We start from the raw sequence: 21,786 nt of genomic DNA, 5'->3' as shown, positions 1-21,786 counted from the left end.
TTTAAATTCATTGTATGACTAAAATTTGATATATATAATATATATATATATATATATATATATATATATATATATATATATATATATATATATATATATATATATATTACTTATATTTTGGGGGAAAAAGAATTCCAGCAGAGTGCTCTATTATAAGGAAAAAAATGTTAAAAATAAGAGCATAATATTTATATTTTTCATTTTCAAAAGTTTAAATAAGATCTTACTTTATCTAAACTTTGTAAAATAAAAAAATTAAATCTATCTATATATGAGGTGATTGTCACCCAGCATATGCACTGGTTCTTTGATCTGTCTTACTCTCTACTGTTCTTCTTTGATTATGACTTTTACCACATCCTATAGATGCTTTCCTTTTCCCTTCATATCATGGTCAGCCATACTCAATCTCTCCACATATTAGGATTTTTTAAAAGAACATTGAAAAGCTGTAATATGAGGAAATATTAAAAAGTCTGGTATGGCTGACCACATATGGACGATAAAGGGAAACCATCTATCCTTATGGGACAAAGTAAAAATTGTTAACAGAGAAGAACAGTGGATAGTAAGATGACTCGAAGAGTCCAGTCCTGACGTGTGTGTGTGTTGAGTTTCAAAATGAGTTTAGTTTAGTGTTTGTATCTATATTGTTGTGCTTAAAGATTGGACGCTATATTAGTGCATTTGATGTTGTCTGCGGTCTGGTTTGTGAGATTATAATGCATACCTATTGTGTGATGCGTGAGTTTATTTCCGGGTTTAACAAGATGCACCTGAGGATGGCCAGATGTTACATCGTCCGAAACATTATAAGAATAACACCTAAAATGAGAACAGTAGTCCAATTAATCCAAATTGATAATTGTCATCTAAAAGAAATACCGAAACATATAATGATTTATATTTACTTTTGCAAAAAAAAAAAAAAAAAAAGAAAAAAGATATATACTTGTAATTTTTTTAACTCGAAAAAATGATCCTTTTTTTCATTTTGTTTTAATTATGTTGAATATGCAAACTAATTTACCAACAATTTATTGACTTTTTGGAGGGAGAAGGTGAAAAATACGTTTTTTTTTTATTATTTTCTGTTTTTACTTGGGAGTCACTATTTATCAAGGCCCGAAGGCCACTCGAGGATAAGGGTTAATGAATGTAAGGTGGTAGTGTAGTAATCGTTAATGGTGTAAATTGGTTAGAATTTGATTATTTATTCAACAAGAATTTGATCATGTTGAATTTGAAGACTACAATGTTGTATTCAGCTGGAAAACAGCACGGCGGAACAGTGTTCCACAGGTGGGCAGTTTTGGTTGAGAAGCTTTGTTCATGGAATCTTTGTTTAGATTTAGGCACTGATAGTGGGTGAAATCGTTTATAGTGGTTGTAGCTAGTCGAGTGTTTTTTTTTTGTGAAAGTTTGGAGTTCAGTCGAGCACTTTCTATGAAAATCATGATAGAGCAGAGATAGGATCGCAACGTCTCTTCTGTGGGAAAGAAGTTGCAGGGAAGAGAAAAGGACATCACCTACTAGGTTTTGAAGCCTGTTTTGAGCTCCTAGATGAATAGGGTGCGCTGAGGCACCAGTACTCCATTTTGGGGCGTACCTGGCTCTTATACAGATAAAGGATTGCATTGGCAGTGAGATACCTATTGGAGCAGTAGTGATCCAACCATTTTTCCAGCAATTTTGGCAACAGATTTGATGTATGTGTTCCATTTCAGACCAGGAGTAAAGGTCAGTCTCGGTACAAATGTTAATTTTATTAAAAAATGTTGTTTTTTCTTTAAGCTAAGTAATGATCAGAAATAAATGAAAAGAAAAAGAACAAAATATGCAAATTAAGTTACAATAAAGTAAAACAACATCGATTTTAGATTGAGGCGAGTTGGGGAAGGCTGCTAAATTTATTTCTGGTGGTACCATGCTAAAAGTAATAATCAGGTTGTTGTTATATATATATATATATATATATATATATATATATATATATATATATATATATATATATAATATATATATATATATTTTAATTACCTTACAAAAATATACTTTATTCTTAATAGAAACGATTATTTATTATTTTGGAGTATTTCTCTACCTTTTAAATCGTTTTGCTTAAAAATGGTTATCTTCATATGAGGGTCGTTCCAAAAGTAAGGCCTCTTAATTTTTTTTTTTTTAACTCAAAAACAAAAAAAGTTGAAGACCTACAAAGATGGGAATGGTACAATTAAAATGAGTGACTTTTTGCACTCCAGAATTTATTTTTCTACATAATCATCACTATTCTCAATGAACTTTTGCCAGGAATTTAATGATGCATCATTGCTTTTGATGCACTGACAGGGGCTGGTTTCTTAGAGTCTCACACCGTTAATATCTGCAACAGAGAAATAAGACTTTCTGGTCATGAATACATAAGTTCAGTCACCATAACAATGTAGCTTGGAATCCTCCCTGATCCTTTCAAACGAAATAAAAAAAAAAAATAGACATAAGAGGCATTACTTTTTTGACATATTTTGTGTCGAGTTGAAAGAGCATATTCATAAATAAATAAATATTATTTCAATGGAATCAACTAAATTTGAAAATATATTATTTGGATTATTCAGACTATTATTTTCTTAATTGTTCCTACTTCCCCATGAGGGCAATGTTAATACAAGGTTAGTTTTTAATGTGTGAAAAATTCAGCTTCCCAAAAAGGGACACTCTAGATTGGATTAAAAATAAAAATTTCTGCATGATTTTTTCATTGATCGAAGACAAAATAGAAAAATGTGGCATCAGAACAGATACTACATTTTGTTCCTTACGATGTTTAGGATAATGTAACCTCCAACCTTTTTGAGGTGCATCTTTTCAAACTTGGCCAACTTTGTCGAATTCGGGAGTCGATATGAAATTTTGAAGTGAACTTGAACCTTCAACCTTCAGAAGAGTATATTTTCACAACATTTTAGCCGATGTAACCTCCGACCTTCTTTAGGTGTATCTTGTTGAACTCGTGAATCTTCCTGTTGAATTCGAGAATCTGCACGGAATTTCGAACATGACTTTTTATTTAATTCATGGGGGTAGCATGCTCTCATTCCATCAACCATGACTAGATAGAAATAGAAGCAAATAATTCACAATTGTATTTTGAGTGTCGCCTGTGTTGAGGATTGAACCTACAATCTCCAGAAGAGTGTAATTTTACAACTGATTTTTACCAAGTAATTCATCCACTATACCATGGGTACTTCCAGAAACTGAATTTCACCTAGTACTTTATCCGTTACGTCAATTTGAACAAACCTAATATGAATTTTGGGAGCCTTAAACCTATTCTTATTTTTAGATGCACAATCTTACTATTCTTATAATTTCTGACAAGATACAATATGTTGTCTATTAATCTTTTGTTTTTTTGTTAATGCTCTTGTTTGAATTTATTTAGTTCACAGGGATGGATATAAACAAAGAATATCTCAAAGTGAAAAATGAGTTTCGTCTTAGGGGATGAGTTATTTGTACAATTTTGGCTTTCTCTGGACATATCTTGTTCGTCATAGGGGTCATAGAAACTCATGTTAAGCGGTCCTTCTTTCGAGGCATATATTTGAATTCTGTATGAGTGTCGGTTATAACTTTTGTAGTATTTCTTGTTCATCCAACCATGCAAACTAAGTAATCCGACGGCACTGTTTTGCAATTTGTCATTGCGCAGAGGGAGACAACTCTCTTTTACTAAAAGATTCATTTATTGGCACTTCTGCAACTTTGGGACGATGATTATTTAGAAATTGTAATTTGATTGACCACACCCTTTCTTAACATCTATGAGAGAAAGGTGGCAGTGATGTTGCTAGTCTCAGTCTTTTTTATAAATACTATTAGATGTGTTCTTAAGAATTGTCTGATCTGTTCCTTGATTTCTTTGTTCCAGCTCAGTTTGCTGTTTTGATACCTCATTGTAATATATCTTCTTATTCCAGCAGCTTTATTCCAACAACTGCAAGTGAAACTCTCTTCCTGCTGACTGCTTTCCTCCTACCTACAATCATGATCTTTTTAAGAATGAAGTCAATAGTCATCTCTTATTTTCGCGATAATCATCTTGTATTCGTGTTAGCTCTTTACATCAGATGGCTTCATGCCTTGTCTTGAACAATTTCCACAAAAAACAAAAAAAAACAAAAATTAACACTGGGAGGAAGGACAGCTTTAACTATTCTATACTTTCACATAACAATTCAGTAAACAAAGTCATCCACTGATCTTACAAAAGGTAATGTAAAAATTGAAATTGATTTAAAAATTCTATCTATAAAAAAAAAGTAGCACAATCCATTAACTGCAGAAGTATCCATTTATTTATTTATTTATTTATTTATCCATTTATTTATTTATTCCTCCATGGATAGTTTTCACATATTCTCATTTCAATATAAAAAAAATGTTTAATGTTTTGTACACCTCCCTTTCCTTTACCCTCGTCTCCACTTCCTTTATCACATTTCAGTAAACTCAGCTTCTTTAAAAAAAAAAAAAAAAATCTTCTAAAGCTCTCCATACCCTAATCACAAAATCTGTCAATATTATTATTTTTTAATTATTTACATTCTTGAAATGCACAACTTGTTTTAAGTAATTAATTATTCTCTCTGTAAAGAAACCTCGATGTTTATTGGAGTGAGTAATCAAGTTTGCTTTCTTTCAAAAAAAAAAAGTTCATAAAAATGTCTGTTTAAAATATTCAGTTAGATCCCCCTTATTGTTTTCAACTGTGAAATGAATTCAACGATTTGTTTTTTACATAGGCATCACCACTTATCAAGGCTAGGAGGCCAATCGAGGATAAGGGTTAAAGAGTGTACAGTAGAAATTGGACAATATAGTAAAATGGAAATTCGGTGAATTTGTAAACTTATATGGAACGGGTCATCAAAAAAAAACTTGTTTACGTTAGATTGTTATTAAATATTTACCTAATTTAGCAATGTGATGCAACTAGAAAATCGAAGCAATTTTATTTTATCGGTTTCATGTAGGATTTCCCTACTGTATTGTTTCTAATATTTATAAAAATATAAACCGAATAATTAGAAATAAGCAAAGCTAAATAATTATTTAAAGCAGCCCACGAGTTAGCTCCCTTACACTGGTAACATTTTTTTTTTTAGGTTTGAATCCTTGTTTGATTACTTTGGTTGATTTGATTAAAAACAAAAAATAATTACACAAAGCACAGTTGCTTTGGTGATTTTCCAGAATAAATAACAAAGCAAAAAATAAAATAAAAAGGTGTGCGTGTGGGGGGGGGGGACAAAATATAAATGCATAACAGATGAATGTTACCAAAGGCGAGCTAAATTACTCTTTTGCCGACCTGGATAAGATTTTTTGTTGTTCTAACTTATTTTAAAGTGTTGTTTAACTTAAAAATTAAGGCAGTGTATCAAAAAAAAATAAATAAATAAAATAAAAAAAAATGGTAGTCTCAATCAAACGACAGTCAAGCCTCGATAATCGCTCAAAAATCGAAAAATCAAACCAAATACTGGTAGAGCGAGCATAACGTTTTCGTATGAATGTTGACACTTATTGGATTTGTTTAATTTCCGATTTCTGAGCGATTTTCAATGTTCAGCTGAGACGAACATTTTGTTTTTTTTTTATTCCAACTGAACACATTTTATCCTACCTTGATTTTAAAATAACAACAGAACATTTTAAAGTTAAAAATTTTTTTTTTAAATAAGTTGAAACACACAGAAAAAAAAACTATCCAAGTAGGTAGAATAGTAACTTATCTAGTCTTTGGTAACATTTATTTTTTGTGCAGTTTTTTATTTATTTATTTTTTATATTGTTGGTTATTTTTTAAAATCAATGAATTTGAACTATTTTCAATATCTCTCCTTACACTGGAAATCTATTGCCAAGAAATTTTTTTAAAAAACTCAAACTACCAAGGAACTAGATCGATTAATTAATTTATTGCAATAGAATATTACATTAAAAATAATAGTAAATTGTCTGATTAGCTTTAATTCAGTTTTGAGAATCTGTCCGTTGGAATATTTGAAAGGATTTGATCTGTATGTTTCTGTTTTCACGTCAAATAATGTGTGATTATGCATGTGTCATTTTTGAAAGCATTTGTTATTGTTAAAATAAGGAATGTTAAATAAATACAGTGAATCGACAGAAACAAACAAAAAGGTAATGTTTGAAATTATGCGTTTCTCGCCTTAGTTATATACAAGTTATCTCCCTTGCAATGGGAACCTTTATGCGAAAGAAAAACATCAATTTTTTTGTTATTCAAATTAATGTTATCGTATAAACCATCTGATTAAAACGTTGACTTAATTTAATATGAATTTATGATGCAAAAAATAATTTGCATAAAGGAATGCAGGTTTTATTTGATCGACTATATGAATTAATATTTCAGATGTCTACTGCTTTTTTTTTGTTTATTCTTTAAGCAGATTATAAAATTAGTTATAGATCTATAGTTTTTCTTCACACACTTACACCGTTTAGAAAGGCGCATACTCTCCCCACCTTCGTTGTGTATAAAATAGTAATCAATAATTGTAACTAGTTTCTTGAATGGCTTAAGACTGTGACCTCGTAAAATCCATAATTCTAAAAACAAATGTTTTCAATTACAGTAGAACGAACCCCGGCATTACGATGCCCCCCGGGATACTGTGACCTCGGGATGAGTTTTTTTTTTTCTTCCAGGTTACGATGTGAAATACTGTTTTACCGGACCCTGGTTACGTTATTTGCTCGCTTTACGGTGTTATTTATAATAGTATTTGAATATGTACATCTGTATTATATACTGTACTGTATTTTGCTACTAATTTTTTAATGCCGTATCCCGGGGTTCTACTGTAGTTTCTTTTGAGATGTCAGAAGTTTTTGGTTTGAGAGCAATTAGATTTCTGCACGATCTTGGTTGGAGGAGGGCTGACATTTTGAAGGTAGGAGATAGAGAGCGCAGATGGCCGATCGTGAGAATTTATTTAGAGCACTATCCCAAGAATTAAAATAAGAAAACGAAAAAGAACAATGCAGCAGCAGTGAGCAGCAGCACAGAGAGGATGTGTAAATGAATTCTTTTCTCCTAGTTAAATGATGTTGTTTTTGGCATGATCATCATCATTATCATCAAATATGTGCTTCCTTTTATCACCTATTTTTGTTAGCCTGGGAGGATGGTATCATGATGAACGAATATATACGACTGCCTTCCACCCCAATAGGAAGGTAATGCATGGGAGGATCTTCTCATGACAACAGAACAGATACCACAATACCATCTCCATTAAAAGATACAATGATAATTGATTTGTCATTAAATCTGTTAAGAACAGATACTACACTTTTATCATACGTAAAAATAGCGAGAAACGATTACTAAAGATATTTAAAAAGGCAATTTTTATTTTGCTTCAATATATATTAAGTAAACGCTTGCAGAATTTTTCAAATATTTAAGATATTGATAACAATTTGGATTTAAAGAAATGATATAGTTTTAAATCTCTCAAGATGTTTACATTGTTTTAATGAGTTTTAACGTATGAACAATTAAGTTTTTTGAGAGAGAGAGAGATATTAGCATAAATATCATCAGTAAAAATAAGAAAATATATCTGGAATTTGTAATGTGTAGTAGACACAGGGGCCTAAAAAGAAAAATTGCCGCTGTGTTCTTAGAATGTGTCCAACAAGTCTTGCAAATGATTATGACAATGATTTCATGCGGACTGAAAAAATAACATTATGCCAACTTGTCATGAAGGTGTGTGACAATTTTGAAATGATTCAATGGATTGCCAAGCATCGGTTAATAGCCAATTCTTGGAGGTGTTGAATCTGTAACTTACCATGTGCATTGAACCGTTATTCGCAGTTCATTGATGGTTGGAGATAGAAATGTTTAAAAGATGGGTTTTATTGTTCCATACAAAAAAAATTTAAAAACATAAAAAAAATAATCTTCTTTTTAAGAGAAGCAAACACTCTTTATGAACAACTAGCGGGGGTACCCGGCGTTGCCTGGGTGTAGAGAGGTTTTATAGTAAGAACAACATGGTCCTAAAACAATTTTTTTTAACAACCCCCTCCTAAAAAAAGAACCAAAAAAAAAATGAAAATAGCAGCGAGTACCCGTGCAAAAAGAAGAAAAAAAAAAGCTGCAGTAGCCATAATCGAACCTGTAACGTGAAGGAGGAAAAGAAAGTGAAAAAAAAAAGCCAACCGTTTAATAAAATAATGAATAATAATAAAAATATAAAAATAATGATCTCATACATTAACCAATATTTACATATGCTAAAGATTAAAAAAATATTTTTAAATAAAGGTTTCTAGATTTCTATCTATACATTATTTATCATTGAACTTTTAGCAAGTCATGTTTTGATTTGATACATTATGGATACATATAAATGTAAAAAATAAAAAAAAACGGTTATTTTTTATGTAGAAAAAATTGTGTCAATGAGATTGTAGCATTTGAAATTCAATCATTAAAATAAGAAACTACGCTCTTTAATGTTTTTTTTTTTTTTTTTTTTTTTTTTTGTATATCCAATAATTAAAAAATTAAAAACTCACAATTTAAATTAGTTAACTTATAGGGAGATGTGTACAGAATAGTAAACTTTGTTGGTATGGCCGCATGGAAAGAATGGATTAGAGTTCTTGTGTTAGATGTAGAACAGTTGAGGTAGCAGGTTCAGCCCATAGGAAAATACCAAGAAAAACCTGGGAATAGGTGATAAAAATGGACATGAGGAATAAATAAAACCACGGTTAAAGATAGGCTGTGTTAGAAATCAATTTCTAAAAGCCATCCAGCATGTAAAACAGACATTAAACGATGTTATTCTAAGAAAATTTTCTATTATTTTTATTATTACTAGGTTACTCTTATTGCTTTATTTTGATGCTTTTGAGCCGCGGCCCATCTCCCCCCCCTTAGATATTTATTATTACATATCGTTTGTGACTTATGAAAATAAATAAAAACTATTTTAAAAATAGGAGCAACCATTTTGTGATTACTAAAATTATCAAGTTAATTAGTATTCTAATTTAGAACAGATTGCCACAGAAGAAATTCAAAATCTCATTTTAAAATGGAATATCCATAAGTTATATATATATATATATATATATATGGAATATAAAATATGTAGTTCGATGGAAGTGTAGGCAACTACTCCTATCGAACTACATATTTTATATTCCATGCCTGTCATTTCACCGTAAATAGTTAGGTGTAAGTACAAGTTTTTTTTTTTTTTTTTTTTTTTTTAAGGCTTTTTGTTCAGTCAGTTTTTTTTTTTGGGAGGGGGCAGAAATTATATATATATATATATATATATATATATATATATATATATATATATATATATATATATACATATATATATATATTAAAGAAAATACGTAAAAATATGTTTACGAAAAGCGTAAATTGTTAGATGAAAGTACAGGAAAAAAATTGAGTTTTTTTTTTGTTTTTTTTTTCAAGAAAACATTATTTTATTTTATTTATTTATTTTATTTTATTTTATTTTTTTTTACGGCTGTCATTGCCGGTGGAAGAACTTTCTCGAGTTAAGGATATTTCCTTAGGAATCTTTTACTTTGGTCAACTGTTGAACAGCCATCGACGGCAAAGAGGGAGGAGATAGAATAAAGGAAATGTGCAAGTGTTCTCCGCATTCCCTTCGCCTATTTTTAAGAGTAGCCATTTCGAACGCCCATAAATAAATGGTGTTTACTATTGTTAGAATCTCACCTGGTGGAGAGGGTATCACGTACTTCTTTTTTTGGGCGATTAGATTTACATGTTTTTATCTACTCTTTTATTTTTTAAATTGTCGTGTGTGTGTGTGGGGGGGGGGTACCCACGATGAAAATGATTAATATTCTTAGTATAGTAGATGTGTTCAAAACGGAACATTATGTCGACTCGGCCAACGCCGCATACCCATGCTAGTAGATATACTGTTGTCCAAAGGGTCGGGTTTCAATCCTGGCTTGAGGTAGTTGCCTGTCTAGCCGCACTGATGAGCTGCGAAACAGTACTGTATGTGGATGATATATATATATATATATATATATATATATATATATATATAAAATATGTATCAATAAAAAAAAAAAATTCTTTTTTTATGCCGTAATTAGCATATAAAGGCAATTAAAAAGGTATACTTTATTTGTATTATCCGTAATTATAAAATCTGATTTTTATAAAAATGTGTGTTGTAGAAATATTCTGAACTTGCTAATGGTAGACTAAGAGGTTTTTGTTCATTTTACTGGTTGAATCAGTTCAGCCTAACATTTTTTTTTTTCTTTTTTTTTCCTTCCATTTTGAGACCTGGAAACATACTTGACGGACTGATCTCTTTCGCAGATTAACATAATAGATTTTATGTGATTGACATTGGCTTCTAAGACAACTCGTTATATAAAGTTAATAGATTTTTAAGTCATTGTGGAAGACCTATCTGTAATTGGTGTGTAATCGGATCAATGCATGATTAAGTCAAAAGGCGTTGTTTGTTGAGATAACAATCTTTGGGTAGATACAGCAGCGCAGAAAAGCTTATACAGACCAATATCTCGACTTGTCTATGTAAGCCCCCCCCCCCTCCATTTCTATGCCCCATTCTACGATTAGTTAATTTAGCATCGAGAAGTGTTGGAATGGATATATATATATATATATATATATATATATATATATATATATATATATATCAACATTACCTTGTAATAAAACTAAACTGATCACACACATACGCATATATCTATCTATATATATATATCTTTCTCTCTCTCTCATATATATATATATATAAAATGAACGTGTCTGTGCATCTGTCTGTCTGTCTGTGTACATTTTCCTACGCAATAACTCTGTCAATTTTCAGTCTACAGACTCGAAATTTGATATACAGGGTACTGAGATTTGGGAAAATCTTTGTGATCTGTTTTCGGCCAGAAATTTGGCTGTTAAGCGGTCAAAGTTCAACGATTTGACCTTTGAGAACTCTACCAAACTCCTCCAACAATTTTGGGTCTAAACACTTGAAATTTTAGATATAGGTTCCTTGGACATGGATCTAACTTAATAACTTGATTTGAGCTCAAAACAATAAATAAACAAGGGGTCATAATAGGGGACAAAGTTTTTAAAAAATTTGACCTCTGCGGTCTCTACCAAATTACTCAGACAATTTCTGGTCTTAACATTTGAAATTTTACATAAAGAGTATTAAGAGATAGGGCAAGCTTTTTAATCGGTTTGGGTCGAAAATCTGAGCTACTAATATATAAATTTATGTATGTTTGCATGTCTGCCTAAAACTTTCGACATAGGCGACGAATTTTCACAAGATCAGTATCGTTTTGAAGCTTGACCCTTCAGACAACAAATACCGAAAAATTGGCTAAAAACATTAATTTTTTTCACCCTCAACTGGGCACTATAGGGAGGCGTCGCTTTTTTCGCCGATATTTTCGAAAGTCATCTCGTTTCGATTGTCTAGTTTAATTTAAACCTACGTCACTTCCGGTTTGACGGTGGTCGTAACAGCAAAGACATCACGTTTTTCCCCGTTCTTTTCTTCCTTTGCAGTACAGGTTTGAGCCTGCCTTCCTACTACCATTTGTTTTTGTTTTTTGCTCAATACACACGCATCGATGCTAATAATATATACATCACTGTTTTGGGGAAATAATTCCATCAAAGTGCTCGATTACAAAGAAAAAATTTCAATATAAGAGCCTAACATTTATTTATTTAAAACTGCTTAGAAGGTCAGGAAAGCATTGGTGCCGTCGGTTTCAGACCTAACATAAACAGAAAACTATGGCTTACGAGAGCCTAACATTATTTACCATTAACTGGTCCCCTTTATGTTAGGCTTGAAACCTACGGTACCAATGCTTTTTCTGATCTTCTGTAAAGGTTTAAATATATAATGATCTTCGGTACAGGTTTAAATATATATATATAGAGAGAGAGAGAAAGAGAGAGGATTACCTTAATCTTATTACATAGATATAAAATTAATATTTCCTATGAAATTAATGATAATATTTTAAAATGCTTTACATAATTTTATCTTGTGATGCTAATTCTGGTGCCACAGAATTTAAATTGTTAACGTCTTTCCTCTAACAATATGAAAACGTTTTCCCGGCGCACAAGAGACTACATAGGTACTTTGTGAAATTCTGGTGTTTTGTTTGTTTGTTTGTTTGTTTGTCCAACATTTTAGTTCATTTGCTTTTTCGCCTGATGATGATTCAACAAAGAACCAAAAATGTTCATGTTATTTTTTTATTTTAACATAAAAATAATCATAAGAAAAATGTAAAACAGGTATAATTAAGCTGAAGCTTTTTGTTATATTTAACTGTTTGCTTAAACGAAAAAATGCTGCCTAAATCCACACATACGCACGCACGTTTGTTTTATAGAAATCGATGTGCTAGCAGTTAGAACATTCAGATAAGTTTCAATATGGATTAACATTTTTGAACACATAGAATAAGTTAATAAGATAATGTAATGAAGTTACATCGAAACTTTATTGCATTATGAAGTGAATAAGGGTTACAGAAAGAGAAATAAGAGAGAAGCATCTGTAGGTCATGGCGTTTCGAAGCTAAATGCTTCTCGTCAGAAGAGGAGAAATATATTTCTATATATAATATATGGTCCTCTTGTATATCCAAGCCTTTCAACGCAAAGAACATTTGTGATCAAGAACTTTCTTATTCTCTCTTTTCTGGAATATGTGGTACAATGATTGATAGTGGCTTGTTACTTTTAGCATCTCTAAAACCACGATTCTCTCTTTTCATCGCCAATACTCCGATCCTTGCTCTGTTTTAAGTGAAATGAATTGCTCTTTCTTTGAGGACGTTGTTTTGACAAGTTCCTATGGCTTACTTTCACCTCATATCTGAAATGGGAGACATACATCCAATCTGTTACTAAGGTTGTTGGGGGGGTGAAATGCTTAGATTATTCTACCACGCTAGAAAGTACCTAATTCTTAATGCACTCCTCTACTATAAGCTAGATATTTCCTAAGATGGAGTACTATTGTCATATGGTTGGGCGGTATATAAACAGGGTCTATATTGCTAATGTCTCTTTAACGTTGTTATAGATACAGTATGACATTTAGTGGTGAAAATGTTTTTCTATTGTTGTATGGGTGGGTGTTTCACATATAATAAAACAATTCATTAACATTCAGATTATGTAGTGCACAAGCAAAGAAAATACTTTTCTCCATTGTCTTTGTCTCTTATTATTCAAGTTCATCTGCCTCTGAAAGAAACCAAACAACAACAGGTTATATATTTTGATATAACTTTATTCTTGACTTCCCATTGCAGCTGCAATACACTGTCATTTTTTACACTATGCTAAAGTCGTGCGTTTGTCCCAATTTCCAAAACGCAGAGACGATATCTTTTGTGTTAACTCGTCCAACTCTTCCCGTGTGACTCTAAACTTCAAACTAAACTGATTACGTGCATTACCAATCTATCTCGTTACGTCATTGACTCCCATAACATTAAGATCACCTGATGCCATCACTAAAATCATCTCCATTGTTTATGTTCTGGCATTCCTGATACATTTCTATTATAATACTTTTATCCTAAAATATCTTTCGTCTTGCTACCAAAAACGATCATAATAAGCATTCAGATTACTTGGCATCTCCCGGCAGTGCTCTATATAACACTGTGATCACATTTGGTGAGGCACCACTCAGAGCACTTTGTCTTGTTTTGACAGAATACAAAATCGACTTCGTAATCTAGTGGAGGATGATTTCTGTTCTCTACAGCCTCAGAAAAGCTGGCTAGTCTTTCTATACTTTATCATTATTTTCATGAAAGATGAGCTCCAATGCCTAACTATCCATTATAAGATATTCACAGCAAGAACTCGTTTTCTATCACAACTGAAAAGAACTTAAAATTTTTCCTCTGGATAGCTAGTGTTAAATGAAATGTCCAATAACGGAGTTTCTTTCCAAAATCCATGCATGTGGAGCACATTACCATTAGACTGTCTCCCTGCAGACTATAATATGTAATATTAATCAAATCAAATATCAATATAATAGTTGTCATAAATCGTGACCATAAGTAATCAAATTCCATTGATTATTTTCACTCCTCATACTCTTTTTCGTCATTCAACTGGCAGTTCATTCATCTCATTAACCTTCATCCTCGAGTGCCTTATGACCTTGATAGGTGATACTTCATATGAAAAAAAGAAAGAATAAGTTCAAACCTAGACAGTTTCAATAAAATCAAAATTATTCATAAAGAAAGCCAAGAATTATTTATTGAAAAAGAACAGCAAAGCAATACGTCCCCTGAAAAAAAAATGGATGGAGTATAAAGTTAGTTGAACTTCGAATTAAAAGAAAAAAAAAACAAGAAAAAGAAAAAAAAAAAGCTGAATTAATTAATTTTTTTTAATATAAAACGAAGCAGTATTAACCAATAACGTGCAGAGATCTTTTTTCAGGGCAGGTGCTCAAGTGGAAAAAAAGCAAATATATAGTAATGGTGGGCACAGACCTATAATACATTCCTCTGAAAAGGGCACTTTTAAAACAGGAAGAAAAGGGGAAGGTGCTTGGGTACCCCTAGCACCCCACCCCCTCTGCATGCCCCTGATATTAACTTATAACCTGATGAATGGATGATAATTTTTGTCCTGGAACGCGGTCATTTACTTCTTCTTCTTCTTCTTCTTCTTCTTCTTCTTCTTCTTCTTAGAGAAAGAGAGAGAGATGGATAGATAGACAGAGAGAACGGTTATTTGCAAAGCTGAAACTAAAGTCAATTTTTTGTACCTTAAATTGAAAAATAAAATTGAATTATTGATCAATGTTATTTGTTTAGTAATAAAAAGTAACAAATAATTGTTTTAGTATAAACTTTACTGATTAAAAACGAGTAATTAAAAAAATATTTACTAGGGAGTGACCACTTATCAAAGCCTAAGAGCCACTTGAGTATCAGGTAGATTGAGACGATACCTTCATGGTCGGTAATGGTCGAGCTTGGGTAGGTCTTGATTATTTAAAAGGACAGCTCAACAAGAACTTATTTACATTAGACTTGAAAACGGCTATGTTATAGTCAGCTGGGAAGTAGCACTGTTATTGTGTTCTGCGGATGGATAGTTCAAGGAAAGAAACTTTGCTCATAGAATTTTCATTTAGTTTTTTAGGCACATAGAGAGTAAGGGGAATTATTGAAAGTTGTTGCAGCTAGACGAGTATTTGGTGTGAATGTTTTGCATGGGGGGGGTTGAAGTTCAGTCGAGCACTTACCATGAAAATAACAATAGAGTAGAAACAGACTCGCAACGCCTATTCTAAGAAGATGAAGTAAAGAAGCAAAAAGGTCCTCGGCTACTAGATTTCGAACACAGTTTTGTACCCTGTCGAGGTAGGAAAGGATGCTCTTGGCAGTTTCTCCCCAGATGTGACAACAATACGCCATCTTGGGATATATTTATTTTGAAAGTAAAACTTTTTTTCCAGTTGAGTTAATCTGAACAGAAAAGGAAACCTGTGCACACGGGTACTTCCACTAGTGTTATATATTTATATATTAGTAGCAGAAAGACCTGACACTGCCCAGGATTGAATGAGAATCAATGAATGTTCTACACTTTCAATACTTGTATTGTCATCGAAATCAGTGAAACCACTAATTTTTCAATCAAATCGATTGATTGCCTGCTCTAGTTGGGGACTCACCGCGGTGCATCAAAAGGAAGCTTCACATGCCAGTGATTTAATCCACAGTACATTGTAGTCTACATTGTACTACTTATCAAGGCCTAAGCATATGACATTTTTATTTTTTTATTTTATAAAATTATTTTTATATAATGATTTGAATTAAAGTTTAAAATACAAAAGCCAAGTATCATGGTTGAATTGTGTTCTAAACAGAAACATTCATTTCGAACGTGTCCCTGTTTTATCAAAAAACCTACCATTGGTTTTATACACCAGGCCTTTCTGCCTGTACTATGATAAAACTTCTCAAATGCACTTGTGATGTTAGGCTGTATGAGGGTGTTAACTTTGGTCAAAATTTGACTGTTCCTTCTTAAATCGGATTTTTTCGAATATCAATATTCGATACTTATCAGAGGCATTTTGATACAAAACCTATCAAAAAACACTCCTAGACATATAAAGTACATTTGTGTGAAATTTCCCCCCAAAAAATTGGCCCAGTCGTTTTGGAGTCCATAAAGAACAAACTCACATGCACACATACAGACACGCAGACAAAATGTGTTTTATATATAAGTAGTGAAAATAAACGATTTCTTTTCTTCTTTTCAGGAATGACTTCATGTGTATGTGCAAACAATTGAACATGGAGGACTCGGCCCATGAAATCATGCAACAACTTGGAATGGCAGAACAGAGTCGCATTTCATTTCAGGATTTTATTCGGTGCCGTCTACAGGTTTTGCATGAGATTGAACCAGGACACTACATGGATGACACTGGCATCGACTCTGATGCTAGCGGAATTGCAAAACACGCTAAAATGAAGTCTTGGCCAACAATGAGCAGTGAAAGTCTTGGTAAGAAACTTCAAATCTTTTTTTTTTTTTTTTTTTTTTTTTTTTTTAAAGAAAAAGAAACTGCTGTAGCATGGCTTGAACACTTGTCTATGGTTTATGTAAGGAGAGCAAAACTAGTCGGAGTCGGTTGAAGCTATGAGTTGGAATGCGATTTACTTGATACAAACTTCTAATATTGTACTTAACAGAAAAAGTCTAATCTGTACTAGCAGGGAGACTCGACATTGCCTGGGATTGAATTGGGATCAAGAATTCCACACTTCTAATACTTTTATTGTTATCGAAATCAGTGAAATTGTCCATTTTTCAATCAAACTGATTGATTGCCTGCACTAGTCAGGAATCCACCACGATGTAAGAAGCTTCACATACCTCCCCACATTGACTTAGTTGACAATGCATTATATCTTACATTGCACTGTAGAGAACTTATTGTTGATTTTATAAAATTATTTTTATATAATGGCTTGAATTAAAATTTAAAATTCCAAAGCAAAGTGTTATGGTTCAATTGTGCTCTAAACAGAAACATTCATCTTGAATACGCCCCTGTTTTATCAAAGAACCTATTGTTGATTTTGTATGCCAGGCCTTCCTACTTCTGAAATGCACCGGTGATGTTAGGCTGTATAAGGGTGTTAACTTTGGTCACAATCGGACTGTTCCTTCTTTAATCAGATTTTTACGATTATCAATTTTTGATACTTATTGGGGGGGGGGCATTTTGATACAAAACCTATGTACCACACTGCCAAACACATAAAGTACATTTGTGTGAAATTTAAAATTTAAAAAAATCGGCCCAGCAGTTTTTGAGTCCATAAGGAACGAAGTCACACACAAAATGCCTTATCTATATGTAAACAGAGATTTTATATCTGTATTGTTTTACATTTGACATTACAACAGAAACCATTTTTTTTTTTTTTTTTTTTTACAAAGGAATCACCACTTATCAATATAAAACAAGTACTTTATTTCATGGCATATAAGATTGGATAATGATGTGATAATTCATTGGTTATGAACCTAACAGTCTTTGATTAATTAATTTTGAACTACGCAGTCTTTGACTCATTAGTAATAGGTTCTGCAATTCATTCGTTTTTTTTTTTTTTTCCACAAACTAAATTTTGGATATCTAGGCCAATAAAAACGCTTTTCATAAAATTACGTAAAATGATCAAGTAGTTTTATTTTTTAATAAGAAAATCAAATCGTATAGTTAACCGAGGGACGACTGTCTCTCGGCATCGTTTTGAAAATAGTCTCAAAAACAAGGGAGATAACTCAACATAATTCAAACATGAGATTTTTGTTGCAATTCTTATGAATTGTCCATGAATCGCTTAAAAATTATTCTGTTTATAAAATTACTGGATCAATTTATGATTTTTTGGAATACAATATTTTCTTTGTCACCGTATTTACATCCAACAGATTTTTCTTTATTTTTGATTTTTAATGGAGGGAATTCTGGATAAGCACCATTTTTACTTTACCATCTTTGAACTTATGGCAAATGTTTTGATAACATAATCACTTGCATCTGATGATGCTAACATTTTTAGATTTTGATTGCAGTGCATTAATCACATGTTTATATTTTTCATGTCTTCAAAGAATCTTGTCATATTCCTTTTGAGAACCTCTTTTTTTTCTGTTTTGTTTTTAATAATAATAATAACATTGCACACATGTACAGATTGTAATAATTTGCATAGAGGATTCATATTTCTAATAGCACTCAATCTAGCTGGATCTAGTCTGTTTTTTTTTTGTATTTTTTTTTTTGTAATAGTAATATGACAAGCGTCAAAATCCAACACCTTCACTTTGAAGGTCCGTAGATGCTAAATAGCCTTTTATTCTAATAGTTCCTTCCCTCGGACTGTTTGACTTTGGAACTCCCTCCATGTTCCTTGTTTTCCTAACTGCAAAAGTTTAAATGTAATGTAAACACTGCCTAATTCTTAATTCCCTGGAGTCCCATGTTAGATGCAATCCCAAATAATAACTCTTTAACTCCAAGTGGCAATACACCTTGTTTGGGGGTGAAAAAAAAAACAAAACAAATAAGAAGCATTGTCTAAAGTATAAACAATTGGCATTTTTCTTGATATAATTTCTGAATTCTTCTAATCTTTAAAAAAAAAAATCTATGTCAGCCAGTGTTGTATTTATCACTTGCTGAAAAATGTGTAATACCATCTTTATTCTAAAAGGAACTCATTTCAGCATATCCATTTAGCCAATAGTTTCTGACATTTTTTCAACAACTTCAGTCTACAAATATACTCCTGACAGGTTTACTTTTCCCAAAAAAAATCCATTATTTAATTTTCCAAAAATATCTTCAGGTACTGACAAAGAATATGTAGATAAATATCAATATGACCATTGATGTATGTTAGGGGACAACCATTGTAGTCTGTTGTGACAGGTGTATGTATGAGTAATATGTATTCTATTTGTACTGTTTCCTTAAAAATCTTGCTCCCATCATCTTTAGGGATGATGAATAAAGAATGAATAAAATACACCTGCCTTATGTCCTCATTTCGGAGAATGAGACATTGTGTGTGTCTACATTTCACTACGCAATAACTCTGTCAATTTTCAGTCTACAGACTCGAAATTTGATATACAGGGTACTGAGATTTTGGAAAATCTTTGTAATCCGTTTTTGGCCAGAAATTTAGCTAAGGAGTCAAAGTTCAACGATTTGCCCTTTGAGAACTCTACCAAACTCCTCCGCCAAGTTGAGGTATAAACAATTGAAATTTTAGATATAAGTTCCTTGGACATGGATCTAACTTAATAACTAAATTTGAGCCCAAAACAATAAATGTTAAGGGGTCATAATAGGGGTCAAAATTGAAAAAATTTTACCTCTGCGGTCTCTACCAAATTACTCAGACAATTTCTGGTCTAAGCATTTGAAATTTTACATAAAGGATATTCAGAGATAGGGCAGGGCTCTACAGACAAATTTATCTTTAGTTGACCTTTGACAACTAAATATTTTTGTTTACTAGCCAAATAGAAAAGTTACTAGCCAAACCCACATGACTTTTAGAATATGACATTTTCGTTCTGTGACGAGTATGTACATCATAAAAATTTTCCTGTGTTTTTTTAAATAAGTGTAATTCTAAATATACAACAAATTTTATGTTGATACTTGAAGGTGTAAACCTTCTAATTTCTTCATATATTTTTTAAACAGCATTCGTTGAAAGACAAAAAGAGTATATTGTTCTATTTAACTGTTATTGTTTAAATAACTTTCTTTTTTTTTTTTTTTCTTTTTTTTTGATAAAACGAACGAACAAAGTTGAAAAGATATTTTTCACTCAGCCCTGGAAGATTGTGAGTGAAAGAAATACAATCGCCAAAAGATAAGCGTTTCATTATGTGTAGTCGCCACTTTGAAAAATCACTCGCAAATGCGACTGTTTCACTTGCAATGTAGAGGCCTGTAGGGCAAGCTTTTTAATCGGTTTGGGGCGAAAATTTGGGCTACCAATGTATAAATGTGTGTATGTTTGCATGTCTGCCTAAAACTTTCGACAAAGGCGACGGATTTTCACAAGATCAGTATCGTTTTGAAGCTTGACCCTTATGATGACAAACACCAAAAGTTGGCTAAACACATTAATTTCTTCACCCTCAACTTGCCACTTTTCAACAGGGAGGGGTTGCTTTTTTCACCGATATTTTCGATAGTCATCCCCTCTTTTCGATTGTCTAGCCTTAATTAAAACCTATGTCACTTCTGGTTTGGCAGTGGTCGTAACAGCAAAGATGTTACGTTTTTTTCCCTGTTCTTTTCCTCCTTTGCGATATGGGTTCGGCCTGCATTCCTACTACCACTTTTTTTTTTTTTTTTTTGCTCAACACACACCTCCAAACGCCCAGGCAACGCCGGGAACCAAAAGAAAAAGACACATTCTGATTTAGCTAAATAAAAAAAAAGAAAGACTTTTTTTTTGTTTTGGGGGGTTTTTTTTTTCGTCTTCCCAGTCCTTTTAAGAAAATAATTCGCTTGTAATTCTTTTAGGAAAGTATAAAAGGACCTTGGGTTTACTTTCAACAGTCTCATAACTCTTTTAATCCTCATCTTCCATGAGTACTGTTTCTGACAAAGGAGAGAAAATTGATCAAAATCTATTCCTCTAACATTAAGCACTGGCTAGTTTCTGACCTTGAAGTTTTCTTTTTGTTTCTTTTTTTAAGTCTCTTACATCAAGTGGTTTCATGTCTTGTCTGGAGCGATTTCCATAAAAAAAAGGAAACATCTTTTTTATTTTGTGTTAGATGCTAAATTCGGTTCCAGTGGGATACAAACTTCCTTTTGGTAAAAATGTTTAGTCATCATATTTGTTTTGGAGCAGGGAAAAAATATTTCCTTGCAGAATTAATTTATTTGAAATTTTGTACCCAATTCGCACCTGATAAATTTAGTTTACTACTCCTTCATACAAAACTCATGACTTTTTGTTCTAACCCGACAGTACACTACATAACTGTTCTCTTAGAAAATATAATTTTTATCTAGTAGCTCCACAAGCAAATTTGTATTTTTTTTTAAATTCAAGTTTACCAATTTGTTTGCTTGCTTGTTCATAATTAATGGTAAGACTTGCAGTGTATTTTCAGAACTTTGGCATGATAAAGGTGACCACATTATTTATAGTTCCTTTTCAATTATCTGCCCTTGAATTATTGTAAGTTTGAAGCAAAGAAGTCAATAGTAACAGGTGGCACTCTTGTTAAATTGGCATCGCAATCATTTGATTGGCTTAATGAACTTAATCATGTTTAGTTTAATGTAAGTATAATGAAAATCAGTTGATTGCAGTAAGCTGTTTTTCTTTTTCTGTAGAATCTGTGGCATTTACCCTAGGCCGGTTGAACTGTCTTCCTCTTAAGGAGGAAGTGTCCAGGGAATATAAAATTCACAAGCATTCCCCAGTCGTATATATATCCCAGTAAGAGGAGATGACTACATTATGGTTTTGCTTTTATTTCGACATCCTCCTATATACAGTGCGTGGTATTCCCAAACAGTCACC

At 32.1% G+C, this 21,786-nt stretch overlaps 1 protein-coding gene and 1 long non-coding RNA gene across 3 annotated transcripts in view; one reads left to right on the top strand and one right to left on the bottom strand.

The window, feature by feature from the left end:
• LOC145291061 (colorectal mutant cancer protein-like) overlaps positions 1-21,786 on the top strand; it is a 608,255-nt gene that overhangs the window by 195,022 nt on the left and 391,447 nt on the right. Inside the window, exon 2 of the mRNA XM_080136573.1 lies at positions 16,461-16,708. Coding sequence (XP_079992699.1) covers positions 16,461-16,708 — 248 coding nt within the window. The remainder of the gene's footprint in view (positions 1-16,460; positions 16,709-21,786) is intronic.
• LOC145291089 (uncharacterized) overlaps positions 1-21,786 on the bottom strand; it is a 563,704-nt gene that overhangs the window by 327,576 nt on the left and 214,342 nt on the right. The gene's annotated exons all lie outside the window — the stretch shown is intronic.

This window comes from Euprymna scolopes, chromosome 2, assembly GCF_053919585.1.
Source record: "Euprymna scolopes isolate OS-2025 chromosome 2, ASM5391958v1, whole genome shotgun sequence".
Lineage (NCBI taxonomy): Eukaryota > Metazoa > Mollusca > Cephalopoda > Sepiida > Sepiolidae > Euprymna > Euprymna scolopes.
Note: the sequence above shows the minus strand (reverse complement) of the source record. Positions and strands in the feature narration are given on the sequence as shown.